This window comes from Mirounga angustirostris, unplaced genomic scaffold, assembly GCF_029215605.1.
Source record: "Mirounga angustirostris isolate CCGP_5_RB_7025 unplaced genomic scaffold, mMirAng1.0.hap1 SCAF_3, whole genome shotgun sequence".
NCBI lineage: Eukaryota > Metazoa > Chordata > Mammalia > Carnivora > Phocidae > Mirounga > Mirounga angustirostris.
In genome coordinates, this window is record NW_026991711.1 from 133,917,275 (window position 1) to 133,930,101 (window position 12,827).

General features: G+C 35.7%; 1 protein-coding gene across 1 annotated transcript in view; it reads right to left on the minus strand.

Annotated features, from left to right (window-relative positions):
- Nucleotides 1-2,498: 2,498 nt before the first annotated feature.
- Nucleotides 2,499-12,827, minus strand: part of CFAP210 (cilia and flagella associated protein 210) — a 33,944-nt gene continuing 23,615 nt past the window's right edge. Inside the window, exons 7-10 of the mRNA XM_045870277.2 lie at nt 12,548-12,687; nt 9,631-9,823; nt 8,753-8,917; nt 2,499-2,917 (exon numbers count right to left, since the gene is read on the minus strand). Of these exons, the coding sequence (XP_045726233.1) occupies nt 2,573-2,917; nt 8,753-8,917; nt 9,631-9,823; nt 12,548-12,687 (843 nt within the window). The 3' untranslated portion in view covers nt 2,499-2,572. The remainder of the gene's footprint in view (nt 2,918-8,752; nt 8,918-9,630; nt 9,824-12,547; nt 12,688-12,827) is intronic.

Consider the following 12,827-nt stretch of genomic DNA (forward strand, 5'->3'; position numbering starts at 1 on the left):
CTGCTTCTCTTATCATTAGTCTAGTAACTGTTAAAACTGTTTTCTGCAAACTGCATTTTACAGAATTTAAATTCTGAAACTATCAACTTTTATAGTTAAACATTGTATTAAATAAACTATAACAGTTTGTTTTGTATTTTTAAAATTACTGTTGTATTAGTTATTCAACCTTTATTTTTATTAAAAGCTAAATAATGAAGATAAATCAACTAAAATATACTTTTATTTTACCCATGGGGATATAGAATTTGTATTAGGAAAAACTGAGCAAAGAGTTTAACAGTACTGAGCTTCTTTAGGAATTTAGTCAGCAGTGATGATTTCTAGAAGGTTTGGAGATAAATTCTAGTGTAAATGTTTAATCATAATGTTTCAGATTACAATGTGTCTTTTGCCTCAGCAAACTTAAGGTTAGATTTGGAATTTGCATTACTGTCTACTGGAATGCTACGATTTGCTTTTTAATTCCTCCAAATTTCTCATCATTGGGAACATTGTATTATATCCTGTGCCTGCCAGTTTTAATATAACACTTGACATTGTAAAGCCATATAGATGTTAATTGATTCGTAAAACAAATTGTCTAGTTTTTGGTTTCTTGTTTGGTTTCATTTTTATTTAAATTAGATATATTTAGGGAAAATGCACCAACTTGAAAGTTAGTCACTGAAAATATATATGGTTAGATAAAAATGTTCTGACCATTCAGTGGTTTATATGTGTTAAGAGGTATTAAATTCTTGAATTCTGGAGTGTTTTTAAATGCTTTATTTAGCCAGAAGAATATGTAAAATGTGAGTGCTTCATATGGACTGTGTAAATTAATTGTGTATTAAAATACTTTTAGTATCAATTTGCTTTTTCTATTTTCATTGCTTTTTAGGCTTCCTTCTTAAACATATTTCCCAACCTAATACTGTTATTTTCTTTTTATTTTTAAGTGCTGATTGATAATTTTTACACCTTTCCCCCCTCAATACCCAAATATATATCTCAGCCACACGTTTATTTTTTAAAGGACTTCTCTTACTTATTAAAAAGGTTTTATTTACTTGAGAGAGAGAGAGCACAAGTGGGTCAGGGGGAGGGGCAAAGGGAGAGGGAGAAACAGACTTCCCGCTGAGCAGGGAGCCCAATGCGAGCCTCAGTCCCAGGACCCTGGGATCACAACCTGAGTCAAAGGCAGGTGCTTAACCGACTGAGCCACCCAGGCGCCCTTAGGCACACATTTTAGCTATGGATTTCTTATCCTATTGGCAGATTACAACAGTTGTGTTTCCACTGTTCTGAGTGCCTTGCAACTCAGTTTTTTTTTTCACTCAATTGTTTTGTGATTAATTTTTAAGACTTTGCATAGCCCTTTTGTTTTTAATGTGCTTAACTCTAGTAGAAAGACCAGCCCAGTTGAAACTAATACAATGAAACTGTTCACATAAGGTAAGAAAACTAGTAATGTCTTTAATGTTTTATGTTCTTCACTGGGATAAGTTGGTTATAAAACATTTATGAAATTAACCATTTTGTAGAAACGTGTTTCCTGTGTTGTAATGTGAAGATAGCTTCATCCAAAACTAGTAATCACCCCCAAATGTACAGTACTTTCTAAAACAGAATTTAAAGAAAAAGATAGGTGGCAGAGGCTCCCTGACTTTATTTATTAGTTCATTGAGCCTTTGCATCTAAGTAATTTTTAAAATGGTGGCAACCCTAGGCCAAAAGAACTACCAAACAATTTAGCAGCCCTGTGAGAAAGGAAAATAACCTGTATTTCGCTCTTAAACACATTCACCAATGGGATAATATGTGAAACTTACTGTACAACTCAAACTTTTGAGTCAGATTGGATGCACAGTCACCTGTGTATCAAATTGCTCATATAACTACTTGTAGAAAAATTACTTCAAGTAACTCGAAAACAGTAATTTGCACATGTCTAGCAAGATACACTCTACAAAATAAACCACAAGTCAAACTCTGTAATCCTATTGTTAGCAATAATATTGGTAGTGTTTGAAACTAAAAAGTACTGAAGGATAAATAATTAAATTTCTGAAGAGAAAATACTTACAATGCAATATTATTCAACTATAAAAAGGAACAAAGTACTGATAATGGTATAAGATGGATGAAACCTGAAAATAGCTAAGTGAAATAGGCTACAGTACGATTCCATATAATTATATGAAATACCCAAAATGGCAAATCCATAGAGACAAAGTTGCCAGAGGCTGTGGAAAGGGAGGGGAAGTGGGAGGTGACTGCTTAGGTACAGGGTTTCCCTTTGGAGCAATGAAACATTCTAGAACTAGATATGGTAATGGTTGTACAATATTATAGCTATACTTAATGCTACTGAATACATTATTTTTAAAGGCTAAAATTACACTGTGTTGTGTATGTATTATCAAAGGGATTTATTAAACTTTGGTAGTGAAGAATCCATTAGAACAGACATAATTGCACTTAGACGAAGAGCAGCTTTATTAACAAATTATAAGCATAAAATTCACTTATTTGTAGCTCATAATACTAGCTACAACTTAGTCTTCTCGATCTCAAAAATAAACTTTTTCTACCATGTAAAACCTAGCCTTCCCTTAGACTTTTGAAAATTACTATATTTTGATCCCTGAGAGTTATAGAAAGGGAGCTGGACTCCGGCGCCGTCATTTGCCTGATAACAGGGTCTTAATCCACCTCTGTTCACAAAAACTGGCCCACGGCCACCTCCATGTCCTTCCTGTACAGCTTTTACAAGAGGATAAATATATTTATTTGTTGATTCAGACTCAAGTTCAATTACTTCTCTGGCATAATCCTGAAATTCCTTCTCCTTTTCAGCCACAAGAGCTTCATTAAGTCTGCAATACTCTAATTCTGCTTGTTTTTCTTGCTTCGTGTTCAATTTATTTTTGGCCTATTTGGAAAGAAAGAAAGTGCAGTTTCATATTGGTAAGATCAATTTTCTAAATATACATAGCATTTGAAGTTGTAGATAGAATTTTCTAAACTCGTTGATAGGTGACAAGCTCTGAATTAACAACTACAGTTGACCCTTGAACAACATGGGGGTTAGGGATGCCGACCCCTGGTACAGTAAAGAATTCATGTATAGGGCGCCTGGGTGGCTCAGATGGTTAAGCGTCTGCCTTCGGCTCAGGTCATGATCCCAGGGTCCTGGGATCGAGTCCCGCATCGGGCTCCCTGCTCCTTGGGAGCCTGCTTCTCCCTCTGCCTCTCTCTCTCTGTCTCTCATGAATAAATAAATAAAAATCTTTAAAAAAAAAAAAAAAAGAATTCATGTATAACTTTTGATTCCGCAAAACTTCTAATAGCTTCCTGTTGACCAGAAGCCTTACTGATACATAAAGTTGACACATCTTGGATGCATATATGTATTATATGCTGCGTTCTTAAAATAATGTCTTTTTCTTAATTTGGGGTGGGTGTATTTCTAGGCTATGTGGTTCATCTCCAGGTTTTTTCAAATGGTAGCAAGTCTCCAAAAAATTTTCCAATGTATGTATTGAAAAAAATCCATGTGTAAGTGGACCCCCACAGTTCAAACCTGTATTGTTCAAGGGGCACCTGTATATACTATAATTGCAGAAACTCATGCTTCTCACAGTAGTATGCTCAAAGCAGTGGCTCAGTGAAACTTAATAGCCTTGTGCAATAACATATCTTCAAGCAAACAATATAACAAAGTAGTTAAAAGCATGAACTTTAGGTAAAAAATGAGTTTAGAATCCTGTTTCTACCTGTATAAAAATGTGTACTTTGGCAGGTATAGAAGACCTACCGATCACTGCCTCCAACGCATCTACTATTTTTTTTTTTTTTAATATTTTATTTATTTGACAGAGACACAGCGAGAGAGGGAACACAAGCAGAGGTAGTGGGAGAGGAAGAAGCCTTCCCACAGAGCAGGACCCTGGGCTCATGACCTGAGGCGAAGGCAGATGCTTAACGACTGAGCCACCCAGGCACCCCCCCCCCCTTTTTTTTTAAATCTCTACACAATGTGGGGCTCAAACTCACGACCTTGAGATCAAGAGTTGCATGTTCTTCCAACTGAGCCAGCCAGGTGCCCTCCCCCCATCTACTATTCTGAAAGAACTCACTGAAATCCACTGTTCTAAGTCAGCCCAATATACCATATGAGCCAGCCAAATAAGATTAAATCAGCAGTGAATATCTGAACTAAATTAAACCAATTACATTTTCTTTTCCTAGGAACTTGAAGTTGTAACAAGTGACATTTATCAATGTAGGTTGGTTGATCTGGAACTGGTTGGAGTAAGTACTCTAAGCGATTTACCAAAAGCCAATTTATATCTCATAATTTTTTTTTCTTTTAACTTCTTTTAACTCTAATATTTGCAAAAACATTGTTCTTTTAACTGATTTTATGAGGTGATTTTAATGAAGTCTGATTGACAACTTCTTGTCTTAGCAGCATTTTAAGAAATGCTGAGTTTGAGTTTGTAAAAAATTGAGTGATTTTGTCTACTTATGAATATATTTAATATTTATGAAAATATTTTCCTAAATCAGTAACCAGCACTTAAGTATAAAAGAGCCCAAACCTGATAACTACTGTACATTGAAAATTATAAATAAGTAGAGCAACCATAACATATGAAATACCAAATTTTTTTGGCATTTAATTCAATTCAAATACAATTCAAAATTAAGGTTTATGTGCTAAAAAAAAAAAAAAGGCTTATGTGCTATTTATTGAATTGGTGATACAATAGCAGGAATTTGAAAAAGTAGAAAATGCCCTTCAAAAAGATTGAGAAAATCAGAAAAAGCTAAAACCACTCTCATAAAAGGTAAAATACTATAATTTGGGAACTTAAAGAGCAACTAGGATATGTTTGTTTGATCGCAATTTGTGGAAAGATATTAAGGAAGCAAGGAGAAACACGTGAAGTACAGAAAGGAAGTGACAAGGGAAGGAAAGGATTATCATAATGGATCATATGATTGATGCCTCAATTTTGATTGCATTAAGCATAAATAGATTTATAAAGAAACTTTTAAAATACTGTTTTAAATTCCTAAAAATTATAACAGATGGGGGGAAGTAACAAGCATCTTTAGGAGATGCTAATTATTTTGAATACTGGAAGATGAAGGGATCAAGTATTTATTCTGTCTTTTCTTTAAAAACTGTACCTCAGGGAAACCAAATTGTTGATCATGAAAAGTTCTTTGAAGACTTGAGCAAATGAATAAGAAGAAATGAGAGAATATCAATATCTTGCCACCTCATGAACTAAGAAATCTAGGCAATAGTCATCAAAGGCTGTTCATGTCACAGAAAGTGACAATGTTCACCATGTGCCTTCTGATGGAAGTATACACCACCATGTAAGAGGAATTTTCACCAAAGATTTGAACCTGAATCTGACCTCAACTAGATTTTTACCTGAAATGCAGGAAACATAATAAACTATACAACAGGGGTTCAACCATAAAAATCCAGACTGTAGTAATTCTAAAAGACAAACCCTGTAAACCAGTAAAACCCCTCAACAAATAAATTGGAAAACAAACAATAAAAGACAAAAAGGGAGAACTTAAGAAGAGAGGGGTGGAGGAGGAGTGTTAGATAAGAGACTTGAAAGACATATCAACCAAATAGAATATATGGACCTTATTTGATCCTGATTAAGACAAACTAAGGGGTGCCTGGCTGGCTTAGTCCATAAAGCATGTGACTCCCGATCTCAGGGTCTTGAATTCAAGCCCCACATTGGGCATGGAGTCTACTTAAAATTTTTTTTTAAAAACCAACAAACAAAAAAATACGAGACAATTTAAAGGAAATTTAAAGACAATATTAATTGTTTAGATGTAATAATGGAATTGGGATTATGTAAATTTGTAGAGTCCCTGAGTTTTGAGAGATACATACTACATTGATAAAATGATATCTGGGATTTGCTTCAAAATAATATGGCAGATCCTACTTCTGGCAATGGCTACATGAGGAGGTTGGCCATTTCCCCTCTATAAAAATAAGTTTAAATTCTCATTTCAAAGCACTATTAAATGACCATGTATAAGCAACTACTTGAGAAATGTGTTTTCATGAAAAACTGCTACTAAATCAGGTAAGAACTACAAGCTTTTCTGGGGGATATTGCTATCCCTCCAGCTCCTTCAGCTCAGGTGGTGAAAACTTGCAGATTTGCTGGACAATGATGACAGATTCCATTTGGATTGAGTGGCAAAGCAGCTAGAAATTTAAGGGGGAGATTCTGGAAGTGAGATAGGCATAGAAGGGCTGAAATAATAAACTCTATGGACATCCTTGTCTCACTGATAAACTATACATTCACACAAGAGACCCCAGGGAGCTTAGCAAAAATTAAAAGCCTGGGGGAAATTGTGAATTTGCTGTCCTTAGGAATAACATCCTCAACCCACACATAGCTTGTGCGGCAGGGGTAAAAGCATTACTGTCTTAACATCACTGAACTGAACATCAACTCCACTCACATTATTGGTTAACTGTCAAACTGTCAACCTGCTGAAAACCAAAAATAAAGAGAAATTGTTGAAACCAGCAAGAGAAAAATGATGCATCACATTTAGGGGACCAACAATATGATTAACAGCAGATTGCTAATGATAAACAATGAAGGCCAAAGATGATGGAACAATATATTCAAAAGGCTGGGAAAGAATGATATCCAGTAATTCTATACCCAGTGAAATGAAGACAAAGACATTTCCACAAACACATAATTTATTGCTAACCCACCTGCACTATAAAACATGCTAAAGGAAGTCTTTAGGCTGAACAGAAATGGCCGAGAAACATGAAAAGATGCTCAATATCACTAATCACTAGGGAAATGCAAATGAAAACCACAAGTGAAACCCAGTTCAAACCTATTACGGTGGCTATTGTAAACAACAACAAAACCATCAACAACAAACCCAAAACAGAACAAATGTTGAGTATTCAGAGAAACCGAAACCCTTGAATATTGCTGGTGGGAATGTTAAGTGGTACAGCTTTATAGAAAACAGTATGGTTGTTCAAGGGGCACCTGAGTGGCTCAGTCAGTTAAGTGTCTGACTCTTGATTTCAGCTCAGGTCATGATCTCAGGGTCGTGGGATTGAGCCCTAGGTAGAGCTCCATGTCCAGCGTGGAGTCTGCTTGGGATTCTCTCTCTCCCTCTGCCCCTCCCCCCACTTGTACTCTCTCTTTCTCTCTCAAAATAAATAAAATCTTAAAAAAAAAAAAATAGTACAGTGGTTCTTAAAAAAGTTAAACCTAGAATTACCATATGATCTGGCAATTCTTTTTCTGTGTATAAAGACAAAAGAAAGCAAGACTCAACAGACACTTGTATACCAATATCCATAGAAGAAGTATTATTCACAATAGCCAAAAGATGGAAACAACCCAAATGTCCACTGATGGATGGATGTATAAACAAAATGGGGTATATACATACAATGGAATATTATTCAGCCTTAATAAAAAAAGGAAATTCTGACACATGCTGCAACATGGATGAGTCTTGAAGACATGATAAGTAAAATAATACAGATACAAAAGGACAAATATGATTCCACTAATATGAGGTACCTGGCATATTCAAATTCATAGAAACAGAAAGAATAGTGGCCACCAGGGACTGGGGGAATGGGGGAATGAAAAGGTACAGAATTTCAGTGTAGGATGATGAAAAAGTTATGGAGATGGATAGCGGTGAGAGTAAATGCACTTAATGGCCCTGAACTGTTACACTGAAAAATGGTTAAAATGGCAAATTTTGTTATGTATATTCTACCACATTAAAAATCTTAAAACACAATAATAAGAAAACCCAGGGTACCTGGGTGGTTCAGTCGCCTTCAGTTCAGGTCATGATCCCAGGGTTCTGGGATGGAGCCCCATATCAAACTCCCTGCTCAGTGGGTAGTCTGCTTCTTTCTCTCCCTCTGCTGTTCCCCCTGCTTGTGCTCGCTCTCTCTCTCTCTCAAATAAATAAAATTTAAAAAAACCCAAACAACTCAATTGAATAATTGTCAAAAGATCTGAATACATACTTCATAAAAGAAGGCACACAAATGTCTATAAAGGACATGAAAAGATCTTCAAAATCTTTAGTCATTAGGGAAATGCAAAACGACACCATGAGATATCACTACACTAGAAATAGTTGAAATTAAAGGATAACAAAAGCAAGTGTTGATGAGGATGTGGAACAGTTTGTCCTCGCATATGTTGCTGGTAGGAATGGAAAATGGTATAGCCATTTTGGAAAACAGTTTTAAGTCATAAATGATTGGATGCCAGGTCCTCTATATGTGTTCTAAAATCTCTGGTACCCCTATCACCCCAACTCTGAAACCTATGAGATCCCAATCAACATAATCTCTGGCCTATAGTTATAAAGAGGGGGGGGAAAAGTAAAACGAAGAAGATAAGCATCATGGCCTGCTGTATGCAATTGCATTTTCTTTAATATTTACTAAAGCACAATAGACACTGAAGAAGGATAAATATTTGTGCAAAAGACATAAACCTAATATGGGAACTTCAATACATATAAAAAGATAAATTAACTTCACATTTTTTATATATTTTATTGTGTCATAACCATAATGATCATTTGATCTTATTTGACAGATGAAACCACCTGGGAAACAGAAAACTAGCATGAACTCTACATTACATATTTACTGTTAAAATAAGTATGAACATTTAAGAATAATTACCATTTGCTGAATATGGGCATCTCGAACTTCCTGTTGTTCTTTATCAGCTTTGTGTTTTTTCTCCTTTTCATGCTCCTGGAAAATCCGATCTGCTTTCAGGATAGCCAGCAATTGTTCTTTATCCTCTTGTTTCCTCTGTCTTTCTTCTTCCTCTTTATTTTTCATCTAGATGTTACAAAGCAAAGGGAAACAAATTTTTTTTTTTTTTTTTTTTTTTAATCAACCAGTGCTCTCTAATAAAGCACAGTTAGAAAGCTCCAAGCAGAAAGCCTGGAGCAATACAAGGGCAGAAGTTACAGGTACCTGGGCTGATTCTCACATGGATCAGTTTACTTTGGTTTTGTTCTATTTCCCAAATAACAGGAAACACACAATGAAAACTTGAGTGATACTGGTTTAAAAAATAAAATACAAGAACAGAATAGCAAGATCTTCTCAAGGTAGGGGAATATTTGTAGGTAAAAAATTAGCTGCTATAATGTTTATAAACTATCCAAATTAAATGTTATGACAGTCAATTATGTAGGAGATAAGGATTATCTGAAGGATTAAGAAATACAGAAATGGGTTATTTTTATTTGGTTAGTCTTAAAAACACTCAAATGTATATTAAGTGAATAACAATTTTTGCATTTCAGATGGTTCTGAAACAGAAGAGATTATTTTGTCTAACAATATCTTATTTGTAATTGATTATCATATGATCTTCTGTTAGAAATTAAACATGGTCTGATTTCAAGAATATAGGAAGATAACTCATACATTGTTTTTCAAATCTTTGCTAGTTTTTTGTCAGAGAGGGAGAGGGAGTGGAAACTACAGTGGAAAGGACTTAAAATTTTTTTTTAGTTTTTATTTGTTGTAATTGAATTGCTTACCACAACAGCTCTATATTCTGCAATCGCTTTTAATTCTGCTTTGTTTTTTTCATATTTTTCTTTTTCTCTTTTTTCCCATTCAGCCTCAGCTTCTGCAGTATCTCTAGCAATAATCAAATCTTCATTGTCAAGTTTCTCTTTTATTAGTTCACTCAGGAAGTTATTTATTCTTTCTCTCCTTTCTTCCATTAGCCTATAACAAAATAACCATCACTTGTTAAATCTTCATGAATAGATTTGTTATGGAGCCAATATAATTTCATTAGAAATCAGATATTTTAGGGGCACCTGGGTGGCTCAGTCAATCAGCTGCCTTCAGCTCAGGTCATGATCCCAGAGGTCCTGGGATCAAGTCCTGCATGGGGCTCCCTGCTCAGCTGACAGCCTGCTTCTCCCTCTCCCTCTGCCTGCTGCTCTGTCTACTTGTGTTCTCTCTCTATCTCTCTGTCAAATAAATAAAATCTTTAAAAAAAAATCAGATAATTTATAGTTTTTTACAAAACTGAATGGAGCCCCAATACTCCTTATATGTACTGATTATTTTAAGTGGAAACTATTTTTAATACTTTATTTTTAGAATAAAGCATATTTTAAAAATCCAAAGGGAGTAATACATATAATATCTTGTGTACGTGCATGTGTATGCGTGCGTGCATGTAGGAAATAAAGTATTAAAATTCTCACAATGAAAAGATTTTCAGAATACTTAATCAATTGACACCCTGCTTACTCTAACTTTGGAGGCTTAGGTTATAAAATAAATCAACAGCCTTTCTTTAAATGAAATCTCAAAAATATCTAGTAAAAGTTATTAAAATCCTGAATAAATCCATCCTCTTACTATATAGTCTGTTTATAATTTATTCATAGCACTTTATTGACTTCATCTATTTATATGAAGATAGACAACGGTCCTTTTACATTATGAGATTCCTGAGCTCAGAGAATGGGTAAGTCCTCTCTCTAGTTCAGAGCCAAGCATGGTGACTGGCACATCATTAACCATAACTAGGTATTTCTTAAAGGAATAGGGGCATTTTCATTTAGGATTGGACAAAAAATACTTTTAAATTTAGATGTGACAGATTCACTAATTTATGGAATGAATTTGCAAAGCAGTGTGGGAGAAATGATAAGAAAGGACACAGTGCCTATCCCAAGGAAATTACAGTCTAAAGTGGAGAAAAGACATTTGTGCAAATAACAATATATGGCAAAGGGTGATACATGCCAATGAGAAAGCTAGAAAGTGATATAGGCAGATGAGAAAAAAGGAAGGCTTCATGGGAAAGGTGACATTGCATCTAGACTTTCAACAACAATATTCTAAACACTTTTATTGATTGCCTACTATGTTCCAGACATTATTCCAGGTCCTGGGGACATAACAGTAAACAAAAACATTAAAAATCTCTGTTCTTCTAGAACTTTCATTACAGCTGGGGTAGAGGGATAGTGAACAAAGTAAATAATTAAAATGGTGCTATATCATGCAATGAGGAAAAAGCAAGCAATTAAACAGATAAGCAATTGGGGGTGGGGCTGTAATTTTAATTAAGGTTGTCAGGGAAGGCCTCACTGAGAAGGCAACATCTGAGTAATGATCCTTTTGAAAGAGTTTAGGGAGGTCAGCATTCCCCAGAGAGGGTACAGGAGAAGTCCAGTGTGAGTGATGAGGAGGCAAAGAAGGAGAGAATAGTACAAGACAAAGTCCAAGAGATGAGGCTGGGGTCAGCTGGTAATTAGGATGGTGGAGAGCCTTATGGGCCTTAGTTAATACTCTACATGTGATATAAAGCCACTGGAATGCTCTGCATAAGGCAAAAGTAGAATGTAGACAGAAACACAGTGTACTGAAACTGTCCTCCTCTCTCTTACCTCATCCCAAACTTATCACTAAGGTAACCAATGACCTCCATATCTGACATTTCATTTTTAAAATCTCATTTAGGGGCGCCTGAGTGGCACAATCAGTTAAGTGTCCACCTCTTGGTTTCTGCTCACATTGTGATCTCAGGGTCATGAGATCAAGCTCCCTGCTGGGCTCCACACTCAGTGCAGTCTTCTTAAGATTCTCCCTCCCTGTGCCCGCCCCTTTCCCCCACTCTCTCTCTAAAATAAATACATAAATCTTTTTTAAAAATCTCATATAATCCCTCTATTGATCTAACACCAATGACTGCTCTCCTCTTATTGAAACTCTCCTTCATGTTGTTTCTCTGATTTTCTTCCAATCTCTGGAAACTATTCTTTGGTCTTCGCATGATCTTCTTCCTCCCAAGGGACTATGCCACCTTCATTTCTTACCTACTCACCATAGGTGAGCTCAGCTGTATCCACAGTTCCAACTACCACTTATATATATCAGTGGCTCACAAAGCCATCTCTAGCTCATATCCCTCCCCTACAGCAGAGATTTCACTATTTCCAACCATCCACCAGATAGATGTCCTTGATATTCCAAGGGAAACCTAACTCTGAAATCATCATGTCACTAAATGCCCTAGTTATATATAATGACTTACTCTTCTTTTAAAAGATTTTATTTATTTATTTGTGAGAGAAAGCGCACAAGCAGAGGGAGAAGCAGGCTCCCTGCTCTGCAGGGATCGATGCAGGGCTCGATCCCAGGACCCTGGGATCATGACCTAAGCCGAAGGCAGACGCTTAACCGACTGAGCCACGCAGGCATACCAAAATATTTAATTTATTTATTTATGAGAGAGAGAGAGGCAGAGGGAGAAGCAGGCTCCCCAGGACCCCACAACCTGAGCCAAAGGCAGACACTTAACCGACTGAGCCAGCCAGGTGCCCTATAATGACTTATTCTTAAAAATTACTCTCATATCACAACTTCTGATTTATAATAATTTCAGATAGTACTTTATTAATTATATGAATTACTTTTAAAGCTTACCTGTGTGTTTCAGCTTCTTTTTCTTTCCCTATTTGTGTAAGACGCTTTTTTGCTTTGATAAATTTTCTAATCTTTTCATCTTCCTCCTCTTGCTGCTGCCGTTCTACAGCTTTGATGATATTTTTGTCATTCATATGTTCCTTGGGGGAAAAAAGACTGTATTATCACAAAGAAAAATATCTTTCAACATATGAATATCTAATGAGAACCTATCAAATGGTCCAAGTTATTTCTCTCTTGGGAATTTATCCCAAAGAAACAATCAGAGGTACGCATTAAG